The sequence below is a fragment of the Callospermophilus lateralis genome, chromosome 7 (assembly GCF_048772815.1).
Source record: "Callospermophilus lateralis isolate mCalLat2 chromosome 7, mCalLat2.hap1, whole genome shotgun sequence".
In the NCBI taxonomy this organism is placed as follows: Eukaryota; Metazoa; Chordata; class Mammalia; order Rodentia; family Sciuridae; genus Callospermophilus; species Callospermophilus lateralis.
Genome location: NC_135311.1, coordinates 135,956,964 through 135,984,246, shown reverse-complemented (window position 1 = coordinate 135,984,246; position 27,283 = coordinate 135,956,964). Strand labels below are relative to the sequence as shown.

At 57.6% G+C, this 27,283-nt stretch overlaps 1 protein-coding gene across 1 annotated transcript; it reads left to right on the top strand.

Annotated features, from left to right (window-relative positions):
- Positions 1-276: 276 nt before the first annotated feature.
- Plod1 (procollagen-lysine,2-oxoglutarate 5-dioxygenase 1) lies at positions 277-23,219 on the top strand. The gene is made up of 19 exons (XM_076861278.1): positions 277-427; positions 6,963-7,054; positions 8,017-8,150; positions 8,791-8,954; positions 10,001-10,113; positions 10,665-10,728; positions 11,859-11,956; positions 12,596-12,697; positions 12,905-13,036; positions 14,481-14,602; positions 15,756-15,860; positions 16,153-16,278; positions 16,587-16,728; positions 17,418-17,531; positions 18,176-18,241; positions 18,782-18,886; positions 20,083-20,229; positions 21,085-21,210; positions 22,339-23,219. Exons 1-19 carry the CDS (start codon positions 352-354, stop codon positions 22,492-22,494), a joined length of 2,184 nt encoding a protein of 727 aa, XP_076717393.1. The 5' UTR covers positions 277-351; the 3' UTR covers positions 22,495-23,219.
- Positions 23,220-27,283: the final 4,064 nt, after the last annotated feature.

Sequence of the window (27,283 nt, the reverse complement as noted above, 5' to 3'; positions counted from 1 at the left end):
GAGTTGACTTTCTCAGGGCTTGTCCCCAGGGTCACTCTAGTGCGCTCCAGGTCACCCCACCCCACCCGTGCGCCAAACTGTGGCCGGGCCCTCCTTCCTCCAGGAGGAGGTGGTGAGACCCCGGAGAAGGGGGCCGGCGGAAGGACCCGGGCGCCATCGGACCGCGCGGAGCCGCCCCAGCCCGGGGAGCCCGGCGCGGCCCCTCGGCGGCGGCACAGCCCTGCGGGGCGGGAGGAGCCGCGGCGCCGCCCCCGGGGCGGGCCCAGTGCGTGGCAGCCGCCGCCGGCCCCGTCGCGAAGTTTCCAGTCCTGTGAGAGCCGCCGGCCCCGCACACCGTCCCCGGACCCCGCCATGCGGCCCCTGCTGCTCCTGGCCCCGCTGGGCTGGCTGCTCCTGGCCCCCGCGAAGACCGACACGAAGCCGGAGGGTGAGGGTGCGGCAGGGGCGGGGCGGGCGCGGTGGGAGGGCGCGGGCCGGGGTGTCCCCGCTGTCCCGAAAGGACCGGTGTGGACCTGGGGCCAGGAGCGAGGGCTGGGCTCCAATGGCTTGTCCACTTGCCCGCTGGTGACTTGGACAAATCACTTCCCCTCTTGGGGCCGAGGTTCCCACTTTCGTGCAGCGGTCTGGACAGGGTGACAGCTGAAGTCCCATTCAGCGCGGAGACAGGACAATGATAATACCGTTGGTAATGATAACCCACACTGGCTACTATTTATGGGCTACTAGGGCCAGACACCGGCGTCGCACTGGGGCCTGTTTCCTTCTATTGTCTCCATTTCCTAGCTTGGCACACTGAGGCCACAGAGTTGATCACTTGGCTAAGGTCGCAGAGCTGTGGGCCTCGGATCAGGAGTTACCCCAGGTATGTCTTGTTTCTAGGGCCCCGCCCAGAACCACTAGGCCTTGGCTAGTGATGGGGAGGTGAAGGTGTGGTACACGTTTGTGGAGCACTTTAAGCCACTCCCCTCCTCTGTGCTCTGCCCAGCCTCCTGCTAGGCTGGTCTTCCTCTCTCTGGTTGGCATGTGAAGAAACTGAGGCACAGACAGGTGAGATGCTTGCCCAGCCCTAGAGCAGCTCTGAGTCTGTGTGGATCCTCAGTCTCCTGCCTCTTTACTTCTCCCAGGCAGATTGGGTTTCCAGATGCACTCCACTATCCCAAGTGGGACTTCTGTCCTCCTCAGCCCTCCCTGGTGTGGCCCATTTCCAGGGCTGCTCACTGAGCACCAGCGAGCCCTGAGGAGCCCATCTGATCAAAGCCAAGTCACACTGGCCATAGCCTCCCCTGGTAACCCATTCCCCTTGGCCCTCCATGGCACCCTGTTCACCCTTCTGGAGGACCTGGAGCATCCTCTGTGTGAGGGGTGCTGGGATAGCAGAAGGAACTGGGTTCTGTGACCCTTGGACCAGGGGGGATGGGAACCACATTTCTTGGACACCTTCTTTGTGCTAGGTTGTACCCAGAACCACGTACCTCTCAGTGGTAAAGCCCTCGGCATCTCCATGAGGCTCAGTGCCCTAGGTGCAGAACAGGGTGATAACGTCTCATTTCTAGAGCTCTTGAAGGATTCCAGAGGACGAGGCCAGTGTGTGAGAATTCAGCTCAATGCTCACCCCAGTAAAGGTCCTCGGAAAATGGTCTTTCCTGTCCTGGACCAGGTCTGCCACCTTTCCTGGAGAAGCCCATCAGGGCATAAGATGGGTCAAAGAAGTACCCCTAGAGAGATGCTGAGCACAGGCCTGTGCTGGTGGTGTGTGCAGGGGCCTGTACCAGCCTGGGGCCACTCACTGGTCAGGAGCCACGAGCCCTATGATAGCCTCTTTTTCCTGAGCCTCACTTCTCCCTGCTTCTGCTGATGTGGGCCTCCTCCACCTCAGACCATCCCAGGAGGGAAAAATCGGCTGCCCACACTAAAGCCCAGAGAGGTGAGTCAGAGATGGACCAAGCTGATGGCAGGGCTTCTGGCACCCCCACTCCAGCGGGTGACAGGAGGAGGGCAAAGGAGATACAGGGCGACCAGCATAGAGGGTGCTCCTGCTGGGGTTGGGGGATGTTGCTGAGCTCATCAGGGTAAAGTGCCTAGCAGGTAGCAGGCCCCATTGATGTGCAGGAGTGAGGGCTCTCTGTCCCTTGCTTCATCTGGAACCCAGGACCTCGCTCACTCGTGATGCATGATGCACTCCCTCTGAGCTGCACCACCAGCCCCGTTAGACTCTTGATAGGTGAGGAATCACTAGGCCCAGTTGTAGGTGGGAAGATGGAGGCCCTGAGAGGTTGAACGCCTGGTCTCAGGTGGGGTCTCTCGTGTCTGGGACTCAGATCCACAGCTCCTTCCTGCTGGTCCCCATCTCTGATTGCAAGGCTTCTACCTGGAAATGCTGCTTGTGGGGAACCTGCCTGCTCCCCCTAGCTGAATGGCAGAACAGAATGGGATGGTTGTTTTCCCTTCAGGCCTTGCCTGAGCCCCCCACTGACCAGAGTCAGGGAAGGCACAGTCATCAGCTCCCAGGGAGGCCAGCTCCTGCCTTACCTTGTCAGGTGGCTGGGATAGGAAGTGTTGATTAGGGCAGGGACTGTGCCACGTGCCCTTCTGGTACTCAGCCGGGCCTGAGATGGGACCTGGGGAGCGTGGTGGGTGGGGTGTTCTTGGCTCGTGTCTAACCTCTCATCTGAACATCCATGAATTTGACACAGGGAGAGAAACATGGGCAGTTGTCACTTTGAAGGGTCGTCCAATCAGAGGGGATACAGAGCTCCTCACCTCAGTAGAGCCTTGTCTGATGGGGGAGACGCGACTCTCTGCTCCCGGGGAGCCCTGTGTCTGAGGAGGAGACCTTGCCCTGTCCTTGGGGAGCCTGTGGACCAATGTGGCAGATGGAAGAGGCCCTCAACAGAGCAGTAGTGCACAGGCAGACGCTGGTGCCCCAAGGGAGTGAGTCCAGGTGCCCCCAGGCCTGGATCCTGTGCCTGGGGCCCATCTCCTGCCCTCCTTAGGCCCATGCCTGTCCCTGCAGGCCTTGGATTTCCACGGGGAGGGGAGGACACCTGGCAAGGTCAGAGCCCCTGGGGAGGTGAGCTGGGCTTGGGTGGGGTTTGCCGTCTTGCTGTTCCACGGAAGGGGTTGGAAGAGTGCCAGGAGCCAGGCAGCTGGGCTGGATGGGTTGGGTCCTGAGGTGCCTGAAGGCTGCCAGAACCAGGGAGGCCCCAGGCACAGGGATCCCCACTTCTGTCTGCCCTTCTGCTGGACCTTGTTTATACTCGTCCTAGTCAAGGGCTGGGGTGGGCCTGGGGTAGGGCTGGGGAGGAGCCTTGTTCATTCCTGCTCCCCAGAGAGCAGCCTGGGTGTGTCCTGACCATGCCTGAAGAGGACACACTGACCACCCTTTCCCTTGCCTGGGCTGGAGCTGCTGGGGAGGACAGGGCCAGCTCAGTCAGGCTGGGGTCTCAGCCTTCCCCGTGGGACCCCAGAGGCCCTGTTCTTTCAGGACCTCCTCAGCTCTCTTGCCCGCCTCCCGGAGCCCCCTTGCCCAGCCTCGGTCTGCCACTCTCGTTCTCAGGAGGGTGGCTGTTGTCCACCCTGACCCCAGGCCAGTGCCCGCCCCTGCATGGCCCCTTTTCTCAGGGGAGACTCCTTCCTCAGACAAGAACCCAGGTGCTCCCATTGCCCAGCACTGGACAGCCTGGCCCAAGGCTCCTCGTGGAGTCTCTGCAGGAAGTGCTGTCTTCCACGTTATTCCCATACTGCGACTGGGGAAAGCCGGCCCAGAGAGCCTGTCTGTCTCCCCTCTGCATCTCATTTATCCCTGCTGGATCGCAGGTTCATCCATCTGGGGAAATCATTGCTGGACTCTGGCCAGCAGTTGGGGGCAGGGTGCTGAGTTCTCTGGTGCCAGGCCCAACGTGGCCCGTGGCCTGAGATCAAGGCCAGTGGCTGAGCAGACAGAAAGCAGGTGGGCGGACCTTGGTATCTCCAAGCCCAAGCTGAGTCTCCACGTTGACACCCTGAGGGCTGTCCAGAGCTCTGGCCAGCTTGACCAGGGATTGGGAACAGGCCTGGACCATGTGTCCACCCTGGGGAGGCCAGAGAGAAGCCTTGGAAATGCTGGATTCAGTCTGTAGCGGGGAGTCTCTGGAGTCCTGGGTGAGGTTAAGAGCATGCCGTTTGGGGTGCTAGCCAACTGGTTCCCATCTTGTGCCAAGGTCTGTGGCCTTGGGCAGGCATTTAGCCTCTCTGTGCCTCATCTCTGCTGCAGGCGGAGGGTGCTGAGGTGATGGGGACTACAGCAGCAGGTGGCCTCTCGTGGGGATTCGGCCCCTGGAGCTCTTTAAACTCACCTGCCGAGGGTGCTCCTCTGGGCCTGACAGGAGCACATCTTGCCTTGGCAACTGTCCAGCTAGGGCGAGGCGAGGGAGGCCAAGGAAGGAAAGGCGTGACCCTGGCCCCACAAAGGGAAGAGCAGCAGGTCTGTCCCAGTCCTTCGGCAGCCCTGTGGCTAGGTAAGGGGAGAGACTGAAGAGGGCCTCCCGGAGGCCTGGGGCTCGGGGTCTCCCTAGGAGAGCTGCGGCTGCCGCAGACAGGACAAGGGAATGGAGTGCCACCTGGGTCACTGAGGCATTTGTTTTCCTGGGGGTGTTGGGGTTGATGCCAGGGTCCCTTAGGAGAGGCCTTACTTGCGATCTCTTGCTGAGAGCCACTCCCCACCCCACATTGGAGCCCAGAGGACTGGAGATGGCTTGGCCTGCTGGTCCCCAGATGTGGCTGACACCGAAATCACTTGGGAAAGTAAGGAAGACTCCAGGCTCCTGGGCCCACTGCAGACCTCAGGCCATCGGGTGTCACAGCCTCCCATGCTGGTGTGCAGAAACCGCTGAGCCACGTGACCTCGTGGCACCCTTGACTGGGGAAGCAGGCACTGCCACAGCCCAGGGAGCCCAGGACTTTAGGGCCTCAGGGTGGGCACTGGCAGCAGGCGAGAGTGAGAGAGGGACAGGCACGTGAGGAGGGTCTGGCATGGCGGGGACCTCACTGTGACCCAGCTAGACAGTTTCCTTAGAGGGAGAGATGGGGCCCTCAGAGCAGGTGGCCTGGTCACTGTGCCAGGCCTGGGCAGTGCATGCAGTTAGGTTGAGAGGGCACAGCCCTGGTGCCACCATATCCTGGCTCCCCGGGGCACGCTAGACGCCACCCAGCCCGTTTCCTAACTTCAGAGTGTAAAGTGCTTAGGGTGGCAGGTGGCACGTGGCATGTGGAAAGTGAACAGTGAGCCAGTAAGTCACTGTCCTTTGGAAGCAGAGCTGGAGAAGGGAGCCTGAGACCCTCCCGGTTCCCCTTCCCGCCCCTGCAGCCGGGTTTCTTCCCAGAGTCCAGAATCACACAAGCTGGCTTTTTCCATTGGTGCAATGTGACACTCTTCCTGTCCCCCTTTTGGCAGGAGGGCCTCAGAGCTGGTGGCTATGGTTCTCCTCACCTGGGGGAGACAGTCATCCTGGCAGGAGTTGAGGGGAGCCCTTCCCAAGTGTGAGAAGCCCCCCCTTTTCCTGGCCCCTGGGGTCAAGTGGGAAGCACCCACTCCTCCTACCCACCCCGGCCGGCTCCTGCCCATCCCTGGCTGGGTTGCCTGGCACCCGCCACCCCTGCTCTGGGGCCAGAGCCTGCAGGCTGCTCAGCTTCCACCGCTCTGGCCCATGGCCCCCTTTGTTCTCTGAGCCCAGGCCCCTCCTGACTGGGGTGGAGCCTTACCTGCCTGCTGCTGGCCTGGCTGCTGGTTAATCTTGGTTAATCTTTACCAGAACAGCAGGGTGCTGAGGAGCTAAGCCCCCACAGAAACAATGAGCAGCCAGAGAGGGCGGTGTCCCGGGTCTTCAGAGAGGTGGTGGAGGGAAAGGGGTGTCATTGTTACTAGCCCTGGATCTGCAGAAAGGGGACACAGGGGGAGGCAGGGGGAGGCAGTTGGAAGGGGCGGAGCCCAGTGGCCAGAGCCCTGGCAGGAGGAGAGCCTGCGAAGAGCCTGGATGAGCGCAGCGCCCCAGCCTGGCGAGGGCGCTGAGAGCCGTTTGCCTCTCTGGCCAGTGCTGGCCGTGCTCTTAGTGTGTGCTGAGCGTCCCCTAGAGGATCTCACGTGCCTGGTCTTACTGGACTAGTGCCTGGGAGGCAGGTAGTGTCATTGTTTTTACTTTATAAGGGGAAAGCCGAGTCTCAGCGGGGGACAGGGACTTGCCCAAGGTCTCACAGCTGGCAGGGGCACAGCCAGGGGTCTGAGCAGGCAGGCCAGCTCCAGATCCCACTTCTCAGAGAACAGGGTCTCCCAGCAAGTCTGGGAGGGCTTCCCTGGGGCTCCCAGACGTGCTGTCTGGGGAGCTGTTTCCAGCAAGTTCTGTTGGAGAAGTGAAGCCTCACTGCAGAGCCTGGGTGAGGTCCCTTGTCCAAAGGTAGCAGCTGCTGTGGCCCTGTGTCAGCAGTGGACTGACAGGGAGTTCAAGTCCGTTCCCACTCTGGGCCAGCTGGGTGAGGCCTGTTGGAGTAGCAGTGTCTGTGCTGGGCGTGGGCGTGAGAGCAGTGGCCGCTGGACCTCATGTTTGCCATCCTGGGCTAACGTCCAATATCAGCTGGAGAGACCTTCTGGTGGTCAGAACAAATCCTTCTCTCCGCCCCGTGAGGGCCCGAGCCCCCTAAAGCCAGAGGCTCAGCTCCTCACGGCAGGGTGCTGACACCTCACCTATGGACACTGCTTGACCCATTGGCAGTTACCAGCTAGGAGTCCTGGGAGGGGACAGAGAGGCCTGGGTTTGTCCCAGCTCTGTCACTTACCCGTGGAGTAAACTTGGGTGCACCCCCTCCGACGTGGGTCTTGGGTTGACATGAGGGCATGTGCTGCCAGGTTGGACAGGTCACTGTGACCCCCTGCTCCTGGTCATCTCCCCACAGCTTCTATTCCCATTCAACACGCCCTTCTCTGCCCACAGACAACCTCCTAGTCCTCACGGTGGCCACAAGAGAGACCGAGGGGTTCCGCCGCTTCAAGCGCTCAGCTCAGTTCTTCAACTACAAGATCCAGGTGAGGGGTCCTGGGCAAGGTAGAGCCAGCAAGGGGTGGTGGCAGAATCCCACACTGCCAGGGCCCCGGAGACAGACTTGGGGCCACAGGGAGGCTTCCAGAAGGCGGAAGGATGAAAACCAGCTAGGACAAGGACAGAGCGTAAGCATTTCCTAGGGGGTGAGCAAGAGGTGAGGCGAGACTGGAAAAGTCCACAGGAGAGTCACCCAGGGGGGCCTGGGTAATGGGCAGGCCCTGGGAATCGGCATTCCCACAGATGACCCTGGGACGTTTTGGGACAGTGATCTGGGGACCTTCCCTGTGAGCACTGTTCTGAGCCCCCGTCATGGGCTTGGTGTTCTCTGCCCGTGGTCTATGGGGCTGAGTCCTGCAGGTGCTTCTCTGTGTCCCCCGAGTGGGGAACTGGGGATGGAGTGGTGGACAAGACCCAGGAGGTCACTGCCTCCCCAGAGCTTGGCCTGAAGCCAGAAAGGAAATGCATTAGCTCACAAGGATGAGGTTGAAGAAGAGGTTTGCTTCAGGCCTAGGTGGCTCCGGGGTTTCAGCAGAGCTAGGGCCCTGTCCTTCTGGGTCCAGGTTCTGCTTGTCTTCACCTGCAAACGTGCTTCCTCTGCATGGTGGCCAGGTGACACCGCCGCAGACTCAACGCATTAGAGCAAGAAGCCTTTTCTAAATTTCAACAGAATAAACCCGGGAAGGCTGGTGGACTATGCTTGGCTCACATGCTCAAACCTGGCCCTGGAAAGGCGGGAGGAATCAGACCCTCTGATTGACCAGGGGTGGTCATGGGACCCCTGGGGGCCAGGCCAGCCTCACACACGGGTAGAACAGTTTTTCCACAGGGGAGACCCAGAGGGGCTGAGCAAACAGGAGTCAGGATGTTCACTGCTCTGCTGCGGGTGGGAATTTGACTGGGAAAATATTTCTTTGCCAAAAGCTAATGTTAAGGGCTCTCTCCGCAGGCACTGGGCCTGGGGGAGGACTGGAGTGTGGAGCAGGGTGCCTCGGCAGGGGGCGGGCAGAAGGTTCGGCTGCTGAAGAGAGCTCTGGAGAAGCATGCAGACAAGGAGGACCTGGTCATTCTCTTCACAGACAGGTAGGTGGCCGGGAGCTTCCTGACGGCACCCTCACCAGAGTGGGAGGGAGGAATATTCTAAACCGAGACCCTCCCTGCACATCAGGAGCCAAGTTTGTGGCTTTAAAGGATCCATGAGCCCCAGGATAAGACCATCTGATGTAGGCCACTCCCACTCCTGGTCAGAAGATGGAAGTGGGTGACCTGCTCAGTGTGGGTTTTTTTGGGGGGCACCAGGGATTGAACTCAGGGGCACTCAGCCACTGAGCTGCTTCCACGGCCCTATTTTTATATTTTATTTAGGGGACAGGATCTCACTGGGCTGCTTAGCACCTTGTTTTTGCTGAGGCTGGCTTTGAACTCACAATCCTCCTGCCTCAGCCTCCCCAGCCACTGGGATTACAGGCTTGTGCTACCACATCCAGAGCTGGTGTGTTTTGAATGTGACAAGGACATGGGTTATGGGGATCGTCTCTGTGCAGCGCTGGGGCGGAGAAGTAGCAGGCTGGGCTGGAGCCCATGGGCAGATCAGATACGTCTCCCAGATGGTGAGCCAGGGCTGGCAGGGAGAAGGGATTTGTGGGGCACCTTGGTCCCTGTCCCCTCCTGCCAGTGCCCTCCCTGGACCCCTGCCCACCTCTTTTCCCTGCTCTGGCCACAGCTACGATGTGGTGTTTGCCTCGGGGCCCCGGGAGCTCCTCAAAAAGTTCCGGCAGGCCAAGAGCCAGGTGGTCTTCTCCGCGGAGGAGCTCATCTACCCAGACCGCAGGCTGGAAGCCAAGTATCCGGTGGTCTCTGATGGCAAGAGGTTCCTGGGTTCTGGAGGTGAGAGGCCTGGGTGAGCATGGGACCCTGCAGAGGGGTCCCCCCGCCGACCCTGCCCTCCTGAGGGGCCCCTTGGGTGAGATCCAAGTGCATCACAGGCCGCAGATGCAGAGCATCGTGAAGAGTCGTAACCTCAGCCTGCTCCCCCTGCAAAGGGTGGCCTCATTGAACAGCCTCTCAGCTGCGAGGTCGAAACCTGCAGTCGCTGTGGCTTTCTCCCCTGACGTCCCCACCTCTCGTCCCTCTCACGTTGTATCACTCGTGTGTCTGAAAGGCCGCTCGACTCTCCAGGATGCCTGAACCTGCCCTCGTGGGGTCACACTCCCCACCTTGCAGGCCCCGTGCCCGCCCCACCCCACCTCTGGCCCTCTGTAGTCAGCTTCTAACTGCTCTGCCGGCCTCGGCCTCATCCCCTTCCAGTACATTCTCCACCCGGCAGCGCCAGAGGTCTTTAAGAGGATACGAATCCGCGCTGTCACTCGGTGACTTCGTGCTGCAAAGGATAAAACCCACAGGCCTGTGTCAGCAGCAGGTCTGCCCCTGACAGCCACTGTGTCGTTAGTTCAGAGAGTTAGCCCCGCAGATGACCTGGCTGGCCAGGGGCCAAGGTGTGCGGTTTCTCTTTGCCTCTCGAAGGCTGCACCCTAACCAGGGAGCGCGCGTGGGCTTTGCCCGCTTGCCAGGACTCAGCCACCAGAGCGCTGTGTGGCGTTGGCCCAGCCCCTGCCCTCCTCTGGGCTAACTTTACCAGATCAGTAAATAAAAGGGGGTCCAAACCTGGATCCCCCCCAACTCCACTCTCCAAAGGCTGGTGCAGTCCATCTATTCAGCACCTGTAGGTGCTCAGCACTGAGTAGGTGCAGGTTGGTGGGAACCATTGATCTTGGGAACAAATAGCTGCCCTCCTCCAGTCCAGGAGGACTGCTGGGAGGAGGCAGAGCATGTAGGTAAAAGCCTGGGAGGTGGGTGAGTTAGGGGATAGGGGAGGCCCTTGGCTTAGAGGCCAGAAGCTAAGTGTCTGTCTCTGTGTCCCCCACACTGCCCAGGCTTCATTGGCTATGCTCCCAGCCTCAGCAAACTGGTGGCCGAGTGGGAGGGCCAGGACAGCGACAGCGAGCAGCTGTTTTACACTAAGATCTTCTTGGACCCAGAGAAGAGGGTAAGAGCTGGCGGTGACCAGAGAGAGGAGGCTGGAGTCCTGGCTCTGGGTCCCACTGGCCAGGCTGCACTGTCCCCTTGGGTCCGGGCCGCTGGGTCAGTGTCCTAACCCTGTGGGCAGCTGTACAGATAGACGAGGGGCGTCTAAGCAGTGCTCACAGTTCTGGAGGCTGGAGTCCGAGATCAGCATGGCTAGGTTCTTGGCTGTACAGTGAAGCGAGAGTCCTTTCCCCAGGGGTGTGGTGAGGATGAGATGAATGTGTGTATGCAGGGCACTAAGACTGGTGATTGGCATTGGTCATTACAGTGGCCATCAGCCTTGTGGTAGGACCAGCCCCTTCCTCCATTCCTTCTAGTTCTGAGATCCCCTGATTCTCTGTGAATGGACCCCCAAGACCAGAGACCCCAGGGCATGGCTGCTGGCTGGCCTCCTCAGGGCTGCCGTCACGTGCCAAGGCAGAGAAGTGGGGGACAGGCTCTCCCACTGTGTGCTCAGGCCCCGGCCTCAGCCAGGGCCTGTGTCTGCTGCACCTGGTACCCTCCTTCCCCCAGGAGCAGATCAACATCACCCTGGACCACCGCTGCCGCATCTTCCAGAACCTGGACGGAGCCTTGGGTGAGCGGCCCCTGGGCTCAGTGGGAGCCCTCTTCTGGGTGGGTCCCCTTCTTCCCTGCTCTCCCACCTTCCAGGTGAAGGTGGGCTGGGGTCCAGGACTGCGCTGGAAGGGACAGGATGGATAGCACTTGAAGGGGCAGACACCTCTGGCCTGGGCTCATGTCCGTGGCTGGTGATGATGTTGCTTTGCTTTATCACGGGTCTTGCTGGGTGATTTCCGGCGTGACTCTCTCTCCCTGTACACACACACACACACACACACACACACACACACACACACCGAGTTCCCGTTTCCTATCTTTAAAAATGGGAAACGGCTGGGTACAGTGGTGCTCGCCTGTAATCCCAGCGGCTCCGGAGGCTGAGGCAGGAGGAACGAAACTTCAAGGTCATCCTGGGCAACTTAGACCCTGTCTCAAAACAAAAAAATAAAAAGGGCTGGGTTGTGTGGCTCGGTGGAAGAGCACCCCTGGGTTCAATCCCAGTTTAAAAAAAAAAAAAAAAAGAAGAGGAAAAAGCGAAATGCAGAACCATCGTCCTCCTGCCTGTAGCTTCTCAGGCTCTGGGACCCAGGTCAAGAAGCTGGGCCAGGCCACTCCCTTGGCCTTCAGGAGCTTACACAGAGGGGCTGTCCTCATGGTTACCCCCATGGAAGGCCTCCCTCCCTGCATCCTCTCAGGCCACTGAGAAGAAAAGACCTCTGTGCCTTTTATACCGACTGCAGCGCTCCCCCATTTCCCTCCGTGCAGAGTACCAGGGTCACAGCACGGGTCTGGAGACCCCACGGGGATCTCCCTGCCCAGCGCTCCTGGTTTGCCTGGTATAGTCTCAGTGCTCCTCTTGTGACTGGAGCTGGGGTATCCTGGGGCTTTGTTCTCCTGTCCCCACTTCTAGTTCCATTAGGACGTCATAAGTATGGGCTTGTGGATTCTGTGCTCACGCCACATGCCCCTGTGGTGCCAAGTGCTGGCTGGACACAGGATCCTCCCACTCACCTATGAGGAAGGGATTTGCCCTGCATTACAGATGAGGAAACTGAGGCTCAGAGAGGTGACAAGATATCACCTGCTGGCCCCTGGGCTTGGCCTCTGGGTCTGACCCTGGATGGCACTTTGCCTTCTGACCCCTAGATGAGGTGGTGCTCAAGTTTGAAATGGGCCACGTGAGAGCGCGGAACCTGGCCTATGACACACTCCCGGTCCTGATCCACGGCAACGGGCCCACCAAGGTAGGGAGGAGCCCAGCATCTTGGAGAAGGGCCACCTGCTTCCACCTCTCATCTGAGTCCATTCCTCCTGTGCTCAGTTGGGAGTCCACTGTCCCCATGTGGGCCTCGGCAGAGCTGCCAGCGCTGTCACAGTGTTAGCCGGGGGCAGAGTCCTTTACTCTCTCCGTGGGCATTTATTGACTTTTTACACCGGAGGCCAAGTCATGGTCAGTTGCAAAGAGGACAGATGGTCCCCGTGTTCGTGGTGCCATGCAAGGGCCTGGGGCATGCTATGTCTGGGGACAGGATGGACCTAAGTCGCTCCTGGGGAACTGGCCCTTGACTCCTAACATTTTTCTCTGTCTGTCCTCGGCCACCTGCATCAGAATTGCAGGACAGGGAGGAAGGGAGTGTGTAAAAGATTGAGGTTTCCTGACTGCACCTGGAGTCTGCTCCCCTGGAACCTCTGAGGGATGGGGACCGTGACCACCAAGTTCTCCCTCTGCACCGCCCTGCAGCTGCTGTGCACTCTGGGGGATGGGACATTGTCACCACTCAGGGCAGGAGAGGGCTCACCAGGGACCCAGGGAGGGCCCTTCATGATGTTGGTCGGGGAGGCCGGTGGGCCGGCTCCTCTTCATTCCCATGTCCCCTCCACAGCTGCAGCTGAACTACCTGGGCAACTACATCCCTCGGTTCTGGACCTTTGAGACGGGCTGCACCGTGTGTGACGAGGGCCTTCGCAGCCTCAAGGGCATTGGGGTGAGGCTGTGGCCATCCCTGAGCTTAGGGACATACAGGGCTCAGTGCCCCGAGGTGGGGCAGGAGGATGGGTGGTTCTGGAACAGATGTCGGCTCTGGTGGGAAGTGAAGGGGTCACCCTGTGTCTGGCTGCGTCCACACTGGGCACTTGGTGGCCACATAGTGTCTGGAAGCTCCTGGACCCTTAGCCAGCCCTCCCCCACACAGGATGAAGCTCTGCCCACGGTCCTGGTCGGGGTGTTCATAGAGCAGCCCACGCCGTTCCTGTCCCTGTTCTTCCAGCGGCTTCTGCGGCTCCACTACCCGCGGAAACGGATGCGGCTTTTCATTCACAACCATGTGAGTAGCAGACACCCTGAGGGTCTTCATGTGGCTTGGGGTAAGGGGACAGCGTCATGAGCTGGCCTGAGCCCTCTGAGGATCTGACCGAGCCATGCTTATCTGAGACAAATGGAAGTAGATGTGGCAGTGTCCCCAAATCACTAGTTGACTTTGGAGTCAGAGGGCTGGGCGTGATTCCCAGTAAGACTGCTTTTATTGACTGTGTGACCTTGGGCACATCCCTCAACCTCTCTGGGCTTCTGTTTTCTCAACTATAAAGAAGAGATAATAATAGCACCAATCACATAGAATTGCTGCAGGGTTTAAGAAGGTTACCTCCAAAAATGAACCTAGCGCGTGTAAGAGGCACGACATAGTAGGTGTTCTTAGCTGTTGTCATTTTCGTTTTATCCCCTCCGATGCTGTCCCAGCTAATGCTTTCTAATTTGATCTTATGATGTCAAGTTGGATTTTGCTCTTTAGGTTCCTCCCGGGGAACCCCGGAGGGCCTGAGGCTGCTCTTTGGGGAGTAGGCCTGGTTCCACTCCAGCTCCTTCCTTTCTGCCTCTCCTCCTGCCTCTCAGCCTCTGCTCTGACCATCTCCCGGCTGTGAAGCCAGTTCCCGCCCAGTCCCGAGTGTTCTGCCGGACTCTGTCTTCCAGAGTCTTCTCAGCCAGCTGCAGCCTCCCACTTCCCAGTGCTCTCAACCCCTCCAGTGTGCACCCTGCCCCCAGGGACGCAGCTCAGCTCCTTGCCTAGGTCACCAACATGCATGTCACCTGTTTCCTGCACCCCAAGAAGCAGAAGGGATGTGGGCCCTGCCTGGCGAGGCTCTCAGCCTCCCTGGAGGGCCCACCCATGAGCTATAGCTGTATAGAAAAGGAGAACTGTCACAGGTGGTCTTCAGACCTACCGTGTGCTGTGCCTGACTCACGGTGACCTAGGGAGGGATGTACTGCCCTTCTGTAGAGGAGCAAGCTGAAGTGGAGAAGGCAAAGGGACTTGTCCGGGGTCACACACTCAGCATGACAGGGCCACGGTTGGTCTGAACCTTGAATTCGAGCCTGAAGACTCTGCTGTTTCCGCACACCTTATGACAGGGCTCCTGGTCTGGGCTGTCATTGGCCAGGTTGTGGCCAAGGCAATTTGTAACAGCATTTTCCTGAGCCGCACCCAGGCCCGCGTGGACGGTGTCTCTGTGCGTGGGCCTGGCGCTGGGTGGGATGCTGTTCTGGCGTCAAGGCCCTGAAGAGGGGAGGCCTGGCCTGGTCAGGGAGGATGCTCCAAGATGGCAGAGAAGGGCAGTCCAGGCAGAGGGCCTGGCCTGGGCAGAGGTCTGGAGATGGGAACACAGGTAACGAGCCATGTGCCGAGGTGACGGGGAACAGCCCGGCAGTGACCGTGGGGCTGTGGTCCCTGGGGTGGAACCTGAGTCCTCTCCTCCCCCTGCCACCTGCCCCAGGAGCAACACCACAAGGCCCAGGTGGAGCAGTTCCTGGCAGCCCATGGCGGCGAGTACCAGTCCGTGAAGCTGGTGGGCCCCGAGGTGCGGCTGTCCAACGCAGATGCCAGGAACATGGGCGCGTGAGTCACAGGCCGTGGTTGTCTGCGCTGACCGTGACGGGCAGATGGGCCGTGGTGTCAGGAGCAGCAGGCCGGGCATCAGGAGCCCAGAAGCTCTGGGTGACCAGTTGTTTCGGCTTTTTCCCGGGCCTCAGAGTTCCCATCTGTCACATAGGGAAATGGTCTCTTTCCTGTCAACCTCCGGGCTCTCGGGCAGGCGGAACACTGTCATTTGGGTGCAGAAAGCAAAACGAGGAAAAGAGGAAGAGCTGGAGGGTCAGAAAATGACAAAAGCCGACATTAAGGAAAACAACTTCTGATTTTTTTTTCTTTACTATGAAAAAGGCAAAAACACACAAAAAAAGACGCAAGTAGTTTGTGTTGATTGTAGAAGAATTGGACATTCCAGATCAGGGTTGGCCAACTTCCTCCATAGCGCTAGAGTGTAAACGGATTTGCCAATCGGCTTTGTGGGGTCATCGGTTGCAACTGCTGGGCTCAGTCCTTACAGCACAGTGCCAGTCACAGATGTCATATAATGAATGACTGGGACCGTGTTTTATTTAGGGACACTGAAATTTGACTTCCACGTAATCTTCTGATGTTCTTTTTTCTGCCCCAGTCACTGAAACACAGAACATCATTTTTTTCACTCATAAGCAGTTCAAAGCCAGGCAGTGGGAAGATTTGGACCAGGGACCGTAGATTGCTGAGCCCTGATCAGATGAAAGAAAGGGACACGCTTTTTAGTTGATTTATTCACTTGCAGCGCTGGGGACGGAAACCAGGGCCTCCCTCATGCTAACCAAGTGCTCTACCACTGACCAACACCTCCAGCCCCCGTTAACAAAATGCCCTCCAACATCAGCCTCTCCCCTGCCCTGAGCGCGGTGGGGACCTGTCTAGTGGCCTGTGCTGTCCCTTGTACCAGGTTTTCAGGGCACTCGATGCTGGTTGCCAGGCTCTACGCCTCTGTCTTGTAAGCGCGGAAGCCGAGAGTGGGAGTCTGGGAGTCGGACTGTTGTGGTAGCTGGTCATGCCTCAGGGCTGGCTGACCTCTCTGTGGCCCTTCAGCTGGTACACTGTAAAGCCAAATCATGGTCACAGTTGTGGGCAGCTGCTGGGCGGCTCTAGGAGCAGCCTGGCCGACCCGAAGTCCTCCTTTTCCTTGCAGAGACCTGTGCCGGCAGGACAGGGCCTGCACCTACTACTTCAGCTTGGACGCAGACGTGGCCTTGACCGAGCCCAACAGCCTGAGGCTGCTAATCGAGCAGAACAAGTGAGGCTGGGGTGGGCCCTCCTCGATCAGGAGAAGCCTGTGCAGGGTGGGGGCCCCTTGGCTTCTCCCCCTCCTCCTGGGCCTTGCCTGTGACCTGGGCTTTGGGACCCCAGCCTGGGGACTCCTTGGGTTGTAGAGAATGGCTGTCCTGTGGTGGGGAGGGACCTGATGAGCCACACGACCCTCCAGGCAGACCCCCACCCCATTAGGTACCCCTGTGAGCAGGTGTCAGCCCCCCACCCCATCCCTGTCAGGTCTATTTCCTGTCCCACTAAGACGCCCATTTCCTCAGGAACGTCATTGCCCCTCTCATGACCCGCCACGGGAGGCTGTGGTCCAACTTCTGGGGGGCAATGAGCGCAGATGGCTACTATGCCCGCTCTGAGGACTACGTGGACATCGTGCAGGGGCGGCGCGTGTGAGTGCCTGCAGGGTGGGCCACCTTCTTCCATCTTCCCTCTGAGCTGGCCGAGGCTCCTTCCCCGCGACTCCTGTCCTGGCTGCCCTCAGATTTTTCTTGACCCTCGAGCAATGAAAACTGCAGCCAGACACAAAGAAAGACTTCCTTACAGTTGCTCTGGGCCCACGTGCCCAAAGTAGGGGATTCAGGTCCACAGTATGATGCCCTCCCAGCCTGTGACCTCCCTTTCCTCCTGGCCCCAGCCCCTAGCCTGTAAGTCCTCCCACCAGCCGGTGACCCCTGCCATCTTACTCTCTTGCCCTCAGTGGTGTGTGGAACGTACCCTACATCTCCAGCATCTACTTGATCAAGGGCAGCGCCCTGCGGTCCGAGCTGCAGCATACAGACCTGTTCCACCACAGCAAGCTGGATCCAGACATGGCCTTCTGTGCCAACGTCCGGCAGCAGGTCTGTGAGGCTGGGTGGCCATGGGGATCTGTGGGCAGGGGGAGCTGGCCTCCAGCCCTGACCTGCTCAGTGGGCTACCTTGCACTGTAGGTCAGGAAGCACCTGAGGGTCCAGCAGGGTCACTCAGAGGCCACCAGGGCCACTGCGCCTGAGGGTGGTCCTCAAGGATCTACAGGGTCCATTTTGGTGGACTCAGTTTTCACGCTGTTTGTATTATCTATATTTCTGTCAAAGCCTAAAGGAAATTAAACTTCCCCCTAAATGTCGTCTAAGTAAGGTATCCAGGGGGCCCCACACTCCATCTCTGCTTCCCAGCACCCCCTCCCCATATTTCTTGGTGATTTTTTTAGTGGGGTCTGGGGATGGACCCAGGTCTCCTGTGTTGGGCAAGTGCTCCTCCACTGAGCTGCATTCCCAGCCCCGGGGATGATTTTTTCTGATACTGGGGTTTGAACCCAGGGGCACTTTACCACTGAACTCTATGTCCAGTCCTTTTTAAAAAATTTTAAAGCCTTCCTTGATTGCCTCCTGGATGCTGGTCCTAGGCCAAGTGCTGGGGGCCCAGGGGCAACCTGCACTTATCTATCCCTAGTCTTGTGAACTGGAAACTGGCAGCATTGCTGCCCCTCCTGGGGACATGCAGGGTAGGGGTGGGCCAGGGCTTCTTCAGTCATGCCTGTTGTCCCCAGGAGGTGTTCATGTTCCTGACCAACCGGCACACCTTTGGCCACCTGCTTTCCCTGGACAGCTACCAGACTACCCACCTCCACAATGATCTCTGGGAGGTGTTCAGCAACCCCGAGGTGAGTCCTGGGGTGGGTGGAAAGGGCTGGGAACAGAAGGGACTCCCCTGATCCTGTGGCCTGTAGGCTACCTGCGTCACCCCCTCCCTCTGCCCTGGGGGCTGGTAAGGGCAGAATTCAGGTAAGGAGGGTCCCTCAGAGACAGCGCCACCTAGTGGAGGAGGGACCAGGCCTCAGAGGCCTTCTTTTGAGGCCCAGATCTGTCAACTGTGACTTGGTCAAGACCCCCTCACCTTTTGGGGCCTTGATTGTCTTGGTTTGTCTTGGCTGTGGAATGGGTATGCTAACTCAGCCTGTCTTGTCCCTGAGGGCGTCATAATGATCAAAGGAGACAGTTGTGACAATGTTCCTAGATGGTGGGAGCTTATAGTTGACATGGGCATTTTGCACATACACATATACACAGACAGGCATGTTCATACATGTGCAAAAACCATCTCCTGTGGGCACACTTGGGTGCCTAGACGGCACACCCTCACATGTGGGCACAGTGAGCACCTACCTACCCCAAGCGTGTATATAGCCACTTACGTGTTGAAGAGCCCATCAGAAGCTCCCTTCTTGGAGCGTCCTGTGGATTGAACAAGTGGTGAGGCCCTGGCTCAGGCCAGACCTGAGGGCCCAGCCTGGTTCCCGCCCTACAGGACTGGAAGGAGAAGTACATCCATGAGAATTACACCAAGGCCCTGGCGGGGAAGCTGGTGGAGACGGTAAGCTCCAGATTCACACTCTGGCCTGCTGCCAGGCCCTCCCCTTCTGCTGGGCCTTCGCCTGCTGCTGGTGAGGGGTGACAAGAGGAGTTGGTGGCGGGATGGGCCCTCCCTGCTGACATTTCCTCCGTGAGCCTGCAGGGGCCTCAGGGCCCGTAGGCCTCTTCCCTGGCCGAGGCATGCAGAGGGAAACACGTCTGAATGGGTCTCTGCTGTGGCCCCTGTGCCAGTTGAGGAGTGGCTGTCTGTCCTGTCTTCCATGTCCGTTCCCCTGGGGCCCTCGGTGTGCACGTTGCTTTGTGATCCTGTGCTGGTAGCTCTGTGAGCTGGCTGGGCAAGCCCATCTCTGAGCTCTGCCTCCCGCTCTCAGTAGCTCACCTGGTCTGAGGGTCACTGCTGCTCGGGGTCACTCGGGTCCCAGAGGGCACTGAGGTGTAGTGGACGTGAGCTCCCTAGGGATCCTGCAGCAGGCTCAGCATCACAGGGAAGATGCAGTGGTCACTCTGCAGCCCCCTGAGACTGGGCCCTCGCTCTCTCCAGCCCTGCCCCGATGTCTACTGGTTCCCCATCTTCACTGAGGCAGCCTGTGACGAGCTGGTGGAGGAGATGGAGCACTTTGGCCAGTGGTCGATGGGCGATAACAAGGTAGGGCTCCAGACGTTGGGGCCGGCCGGCAGGGGCTGTCCCTCTGCCCACACTTCTTTCTGGGCTCTTCTCCTGGCTACATAGCCAGTGTCTCTGGGACTCTTCACATAGGAGCGCTGGCTGGGGTGCCTGCAAGGCAGTCAGGAATAGAGGGAATGGGAGACTGGAGATGGAGGGTCGGTCCCCAAGCAACCATTACCACTGGGTGACTTTGAGCTGCCTTAACTGTGAGTTGCTGGGTTTTCAGGTCCTGGCTTATTATTAGAATGGTCTAGCTTCCTGCCTGACTTGTGCATGGAAGAGGAGAGGAATAGGCAAGTGTGGGGTGAGGGGCCTCAGGACGTGGTGGTCAGGGCCAGGTTCATCAGCCATCCTCTGCAGGGCCTGGTGGACTTGTGTTCTCTGAAGCAGGAATCCCATCCCCGCACTTGCCTGGGACATTCAGGCTCTGCTCGTAAAGGCACAGGAGATCCTGAGCCAGTGTGCCTCAAAGGTTGGGCTGCCTTTGATCTGGCAGCTGGACTGTCCTGTGGTTCTGGTTGCCTGCCCAATCCTTGTGCTTTGGTGGCTGGGCAAGTCTCCAGAACCCAGGAACTGGAATAGCTCATGCATTCTGGGGTTCCTTGTGCTCCAGTGACAGGGCCAGTCCTTGGACCCCCCCCACCTGAGCTAACTAGCCCATGGAACTAATTATCTGTGTCACGTGGCTAATAACCACAAGCTTAGTGGCTTTGAAAACACCCATTTATCATCTTCTGGTTTCTGTGGGCCAGAATCTAGCTTAGCCGGGTCCTCTGCTCAGAGTCTCACAAAGCTACAATTGAGGGTCAGATGGGGTTGGTGTCTCCTCCAAGGCTTAGGGTCCTATTTCAAGCCTGTGTGGTGGTTGGCAGGTTCCTGTGCCAGCAGCTGGAGGACTTAAGGCATCTGACTTTTTTGAGGCCAATGGGAGATACAGTCTCTCTCCAAGACCCTCCCCCTCAGGTCTGGTCCACCCAGACTCCCTTTTGATTGACCCCAAGTCAATTGATTTGGGGTCCTACATCAGCAAAACCCTCTGCTTTTGCCATATAATGTAGTGAAGCTCCATCCTATGCCCAGGCCAGGGGAGGGGCTCAGAGCCTACATGCCAGGACCTGGGGACCTGGGGGACTGTCCTAGAATTCTGCTGCCACATTCTCTCTGGTCACTTCCAGGACAACCGCATCCAGGGCGGCTATGAAAACGTGCCGACCATCGACATCCACATGAACCAGATCAACTTTGAGCGAGAGTGGCACAAGTTCCTGGTGGAGTACATCGCCCCCATGACGGAGAAGCTCTACCCGGGCTACTACACCAGGGTGCGTGGTCCATGCAGCCAGATGTGGGCGGGCAGAGTGTCTGGGAGGGGTGGGGCCAGGTGGTGGGCGGAGTACCTGCGAGGGCGGGGCCAAGTGAGTGGGTGGGGTTCTGGGGAGGGTGGGGCCAGATGGAGTGGGCGTGGTTCTGGGGCAAGATCCATTGAGGGTGGGCAGACAGCAGCCCCAACTTCCTGCAGAGGCCTGGATATGTGGTTACCAGGAGGTGCAGGGTCTCCCCATCATAGGAGTGTGGGGGTGGGGATGCAGGGCCAGGAGATGGGGCCTTGGGGTGACCAGGTCCCAGGAGGACACTGCCCTAGCTTCTCACCTTGCCCCTTTTGAATCTCTCCTCTGTCCTTACTCTGTCCTTACTCCTGGACTCTGGCTCCTACACCTGCCCACCAAGTGAACCCCCCCAGTTGGCCTGCGGGTACACCCAGTCCGCCCCTGGGTTTCTCTCTAGTGCCATCGCCCCTCTCTGTCCACCCCATCTCTGGCTCGCGCTCTCTCTTGCTCACTTAGCTGTTTCCTCCTCCCCATGGTTCTGTCCACCTGGCCTGTCTGCATGGTGGCCGAGAGGGTGCTGAGGGTTAGGTTCCTTCCTCCTCCTCCCTCCCCTTCTTCCCTCCTTTTACATTCTTGCTTTCGCTTTCCTCCCCCTCCTTCCCCTCTTTCCCTATATTTTTCTTGAGGCTCTTCTGTGCCAGTGCTGTTCCTGGCAGAGGAGGAGGTGACTCTGGGAGCTGCCATGCCAACAGATTGGACTGGGCTCTGCTGGGTACCCTGCCCCTCCGGGTCCTCGGCAGCTTCTCTTGACTGGCGCCTACCCTTGACTGCCCCTCTGCTCTGGCACAGGCCCAGTTCGACCTGGCTTTTGTGGTCCGCTACAAGCCCGACGAGCAGCCCTCGCTGATGCCACACCATGACGCCTCCACCTTCACCGTCAACATTGCCCTGAACCGGGTGGGGGAGGATTACGAGGTGAGCAGGGGCCAGGCCACAGGGCAGAGCGAGGGTTGGCTGGAGAGCATCGCTCAGGTGCTGAGGCAGAGGAGCCTGCCAGTCAAAGGGCCAGAGGGAAGGGCTGCCCAGTGTGTGGAGAGGGCTTCCTGGAAGAGGTGGGTTTGAGGCATTACTTGGCAGGAGGGAGGGGACTTTCAAGGGGACAGCCTGAACTCTAGGCGATCTGGAGCTAGATTGCTCTGTGGCCTTGCCTCATTTCTTGGCCTCTCTGTTTCCTGTGTCTTGAGTGCACTCCCTGGAGTTGTGAGAACAATTAAGGTCCTGCGAGGAGCCATGATAAGCTCTCAAGGAAGGGCCTCACAGGGGATAGGGAGCTTGGGTTCTCCTGTGGGAAGGGAGGGGGCTGCCTTGGGAGTGGCAGGGGATGGCATCGTCTAGGTGTGGGGCACAGGCTTGCAGCTGGAGGGAGAGTTGAGGACGGTGGGAAGCTGTGGGGCCTCTGCATGTGGTCAGTTAGGGAGCTAGCCAGGCTTGCCTCCATTCTCTCCTTAAGCTACTATTTTTGAGGGTTTTCTTTTTCTTTTTTTCTTTTGGCCCAGGGGTGGGCCAAAAAAATTTGTAAAAACTGTTCAAAAACAATTCAATTTTTTGGGACTCCGTCAGGAGAGGTTTTTGCCCCCCACCGGAGCCATTAGCAGTGCCTAGAGACATTTTGTGTCGTCACAACTGTGAGGGTGCAATGGCATCCACTGGGTAATGGCCAGGGGCGCCCAGGACAGCCAGCCCCTGTCTGTAGTGACCAGGTTGGAACCTCGGCCCGACACTCTTCTGCCTCCTCTGTGACCTCTCACAGCCAGGGCAGCTTCCTTCCCACTTTACAGGAGGGATTCCCACTGACCCCAGAGTGAGTGAAGGGTGGAGCGACAGTTGCCCAGGGCTGCCTGACTCTGAGGCCAGAGCCCTCCACCTGTGTCTTCCTTAGGCAGCTAGTGTCTGTCTGTCACTCCACAGGGCATCCCCAGGCTGGCTGTGCTCAGGGCCCCTTGGCTGTGGCAGACAGTGGGACAGAAGAGAATAGGGAAACGGTTGGGTTGGGGGTGTGGGAGGCCCAGCTCTGCCCTGGGCACTGACACTTCTCTCTCCCAGGGAGGGGGCTGTCGCTTCCTGCGCTACAACTGCTCCATCCGAGCCCCCAGGAAGGGCTGGACCCTGATGCACCCCGGGCGGCTCACGCACTACCATGAGGGGCTCCCCACCACCAAGGGCACCCGGTATATCGCCGTCTCCTTCGTGGACCCCTAACTGGCCAATCCTGGCTCCCTCCAACAGTTCCTCCTTGCTGACAACCACTGCCCAGCAGCCCCTGGGGCCTTGGGGTCCCCAGGAACCCGGTTCAGCCTCCAGGCTCTTGACCTCTGTTGCTCTTGGAATGGCCAGTCGCCAGGCCAGTCTCCAGCCCGAGAGATCTAGAGCGCCAGCCAGAGACACAGCACCCCTGGGGCGGGGCTTTCTGAGGCCTGCAGTCCAGCCCCAGGAGACATGGATCGCTTCCTGTTTTGTGACTCATCCTCCCTGATGAGCCCAGCCCCTCCTCCTCCAGGCTTTCCCAGGGCAGGACTTGAGCGGAGCAGGGCCACCCGCTGCTCACAGAGACTCCCGCTGGAGAAGCCGCCCCCCAGAGCCTCTCAGGTGGACTGCAGCTCTGCGGATTCTACTTAAAGCTTTGCGGCGACACAGAGACCAGAACAGACCCAGGTTCCTACCCTGGGCCTGGGTCCTCTGAAGTCCCTTCCTCCTGGCTCTTGCCTTGAGAGCACAGCTTTGTCCCCTGGAGAGAGCAACTCAGAAAACCTCTCAGGGAACAGAAGAGGCATCAATGCCACAGCAGCCACATCCTCTACTTGATCCTGCTGGGGGGAGGGGAGTGACATGTCCACACTGCACTGGGCCACCCTGTCCCAGTGCCTCTGGAGAGAGGGACAATCAGAAACAGGACAGTTCTATTAAAGGTTGTTCAGACCACCGAATGGGAGGCACTTGGTGTGGGGGAGTGTGCAGATGTGGAGGAGAGCCTGGGGGTGGGGGGTCCGGAGCCCCTGGTTGATTCCCAAACCCAGTGCCCTGTGGCCTTGGCATTTGTAAGCTTCATAATCCCTTCCCGTGAGCTGGGCGCTGGCTGCCGGGAGCGCACTTCTTCCTCTGTCGGGACCTGCATCAGGTGTCACCGCCCCTCTGGAGCCTTTGCTGACCCTCCTTCCTTGAAGCATGAAGGTGGGAGAAGTGGTGCTTCCAGTGGCCCCTGCACCCCGGGGCGTTCTCTTCTGATCATACTTGAGGGAATGTATCAACCCTAGGAGCTGCGCCTGCTCACCTCTTGCTGTGGCTGGGCTGTGTACAGGTCTGGTGCTCAGCACACAGCCCCCACCCCAGCACACAGCCCCCCCCCCCCTTACTGAAAGGGAAAGAGGCTCAGAGAAGCCAGGTAATTGGCCCAAGGTCACGCATAAAGTAAGCGGTTGGGACAGGAGAGGATTTGAATGATTTTACTACTCAAAACACTTGCCCCCAAGGTATTGGTACTCAGCCCTGGTGGGCAGCAGGGGCAGAAAGAACCAAATACAGTTTGGTGATAAATGTCCCAGTGGCTGTAAGAACAAAGTGGTGCAGGAGCCAGAGACCAGTCAGCGAGTATAACCTGATGCTCTCAAATGAGGCTTATTTTGCCTCTTAGGGGACATCTTTTTTGTTTGTCACAACTGCAGAGGGGGTGCCACTAGCATCTAGCTGACAGAGCCTAGGGTGCTTCTGCAGTGCACAGGGCGGCCCTACCACCACCACCAAAAAAAGAATCATCCATCCCAAAATGTCAGTAACGTGAGGCTGAGGAACCCTGATGCATCTTAGGCTGGACCTTAAAGGGGGAGGAGGGATCCACCAGGCAGAGAGCCCCTCCCTCGAGGCCTGGAGAACACTGGTTGGTTGGAGTGGGTGGGGTGGCAGTCAGAGGCCTACTCTCCCAGGTGTCTTAGTCTGTTTTCTGTGACTATAATGAGATGCCACAGACCAGGCAGTTATAGAGAACAGAGGTTTCCTGAGCTCACAGTTCAGGAAGCTGGGAAGTCTAAGATCCTGACCATGTGGTGAGAGCCTTCTTGCTACATCATAACCTGTGAGAGGTCATCATAGGGTGAGGGCCAGATGCACCCGGGGAACCCCATCATGGGGACCCCACCCTCATGACCTCATCTAATTCTAATTACCTTCCAAAGGCCCCAATCCAAATACCATTAACATGACTTTTAGGATTGAACTTGCAACCCTTGAATATTTGGGGGCACATTCAAACCAAAGCACCAGGCTGTGGAGAGCCTGGGCACCCGGAAGGCAGCTGGAGTCATTTGAGGGTTGTGTGTATGCCTTTTAAAGATATTTAAATTTTTAGTTTTTAAAATTGGCTCATGATAAATTTTTTATTTTTTATTTTTTGAGACATGGTCTTCCTAATTTGCTGAGGATAGCCTCAAACTTGTGATCCTCCCACCTCAGCCTCCTGAGTTGCCAGGATTACAGGTGTGCATGACCACTCCTAGCTCCTTTTTTATTTCCTGAGACAGGGTCTCAGTTGCTGAGGCTGGCCTGGAACTTGGAATTCTGGAATTAAGGTGTGTTCCACCACACCTGGCCAAAGAGCACAAATCTCAGTCTCCCTCACTCCACCCCACTTCCCAGCTGCCCAGTTCTCTCAAGAACTCACCAGGCTAGTCTGTTTCTTGAATTTTTTTTTTTTTTTTTTCCTAGCACGGGGATTAAATCCAGAACCTTGCACATGCTAGGCTCTCCCACTTTTTATTTTATGCTGAGACAGGTACTCACTAAATTGTCCAAGTTGGTCTCAAACTTGGTGATTTTCCTGCCTCATCCATCTGAGTAGCTGGGATTATAGGTATGCACTACTATGCGCAGCTTTTGGATGTTCTTGAGCTCATCTGTACACACACAATTGTGTGTGACTGTGTGTGTGACTGTGTGTATTAAAGTTGTTTTTTTTCCTGTTTTTTTTCTTTTTTCTTTTTTTTGCGGGGGGGGGGGTGGTGCCAGCAACTAAACCCATGGCCTTGCACACGTTAGTCGCATGCTCTGCCACTGAACTACATTCCCAGGCCAGGGTTGGTTTTTTTGTTTGTTGTTGGAACCAGGGATTGAACCCCAGGATACTTAACCTATGAACCATATCTCCAGCCCTTTTTATTTTTTTTATTTAGAGACAGGGCCTCGCAAAGTTACTGCAGCTGGCTTTGGATTCATAATCCTCCTGCCTCAGCCTCTGGAGCTGCTGGGTTTACAGGTGTGTGCCACGCCGCACCTGGCCAGGGTTGTTTTTAACTCTAATTTACTTTTTTTCTGATTATACATGCAATTCATGTCGACTGAAAAAGTCAACCAGAACAGAGGTAGGGAATGCAGGAAAGAGGCCACCTGTAGCCCCACCAGCCTGCCCTGTGCTTCCCAGTGCCACCGTCAGCAGTACCAGGGAGCCTTGTCAGAACGGGTTGAAGCAAGGGCTCCACACTTAGGGGTTGTTTCATAGAACCCCCAGGGTCTGAGCAGGGCGGACTCAGAGGTTCCTGGGCCAACCCTTGCAGAGAGGTTTAGAGAGAAGGAGAAAATGACAGGAGAGATCCTCAAGACTTCCACCTGAAGGGGAGGGAAATGGAAGTTCCTATCCCCTGGGAGTCCTTCAGGGAGGCCAGAGGTTATGGAAGAGGACAGTAGAAGTAGAAGAGTGACAGTAGAAGCAGCTGGTAATTGAGGCTCCTTGCAAGCCATATCTAAGGACCTGGCTACACCCCAAGTCAGGGCTGGGTGTGGCCTCACAGAGTCAGAGGCCCAGGCAAGAGGCTGCCCCTAGGGCAGTGAGGGGGGACAGCTGCCTCTGACCTACCTCTCAGGAGGCTGATGAGCAGGTTAGTCACCAGAGCCCTGATTTACCTCTTGAGGCTATTTGTGGCAAGATTCTACCCTGGTTAGGGCACAGAAATACAAGGGGAGCCCCAAAGGGAAGGCACTCATCTACTTTTAAATTTTATAGTAGCCACAGTTTATTTAACTTTGTTTTCTTTTTTCCAGTACTGGAGATCAAACCCAGGCCCTCACAAACACTGTACCACTTAGGTACATCCCCAGCCCTTCCAGAAGCCATATATTATTTTAAATCTTTATTTTGCTAAGCTGGGGATAAAAACCCAGGGACTTGCACTTGTTAGGCAAGTGTTCAACCACTGCACCACACTTCCAGCCCATAGCCATGTTTTCTTTTTTTTTTTTCTTTTTCTTTTTCTGTACTAGGGGTTGAATCCAGGGTGCTTTACCACTGAGCTACATGCTGTTCCTTAATTTTTTTTTTTTTTTTTAGTTTGAGACAAGGTCTAAGCTGAGGTTCTTGCTAAATTGCTGAAGCTGGCTTTGAACTTGTGATTCTCCTGTCAGCCTCCTGAGTTGATGGGATTATAGGTGTGTCCCGCTGAGTCCAGCCCTAGTCCCATTTTTAACAGTAAAAGAAACAGGTGCATTTAACTCAATTTACACAAAATATTTCAACAGGTCATCACTACAAAAATATTGATATCGTTTCCATTCTTTTTCATATCATGTCTTGGGGCAAATCTCGTTTTTCACCAGCATTTCAAGGGTTCAATAGCCACATGTGTCTGGGGCAGGTATCACATAACTTAGGCTTGGAGCCCAGTGCTGAGGCTGTTTCCTGCTGTACCCTAGTGCCTGGCACACAATGAGGGGCCTAGTGACTGACATTGGGCTTGGGTAAGCACCCTCTGAGGCTCCTGGGTCTGTCGTGAGGATTAAATAAAAGGATGCTTGTTGGGTATCCAGTTCGGTGATTGGTGCTCAGTTCGAGCCTGATACGTCGAGGCTGCTGTTGTTCTGACTTCCCCAAAGGCAACTGAAGGGCAGCAGGCCCCAGTGTGCTTCTGTCTCCCTGGATGAGTCACCTCACCCTAACGGACTGGTCTTCTTGAGAGCCCTTCTGTACAATTACAAAATGCGAGTCAGGTTTCCAGCGCTGGCAGAAGCT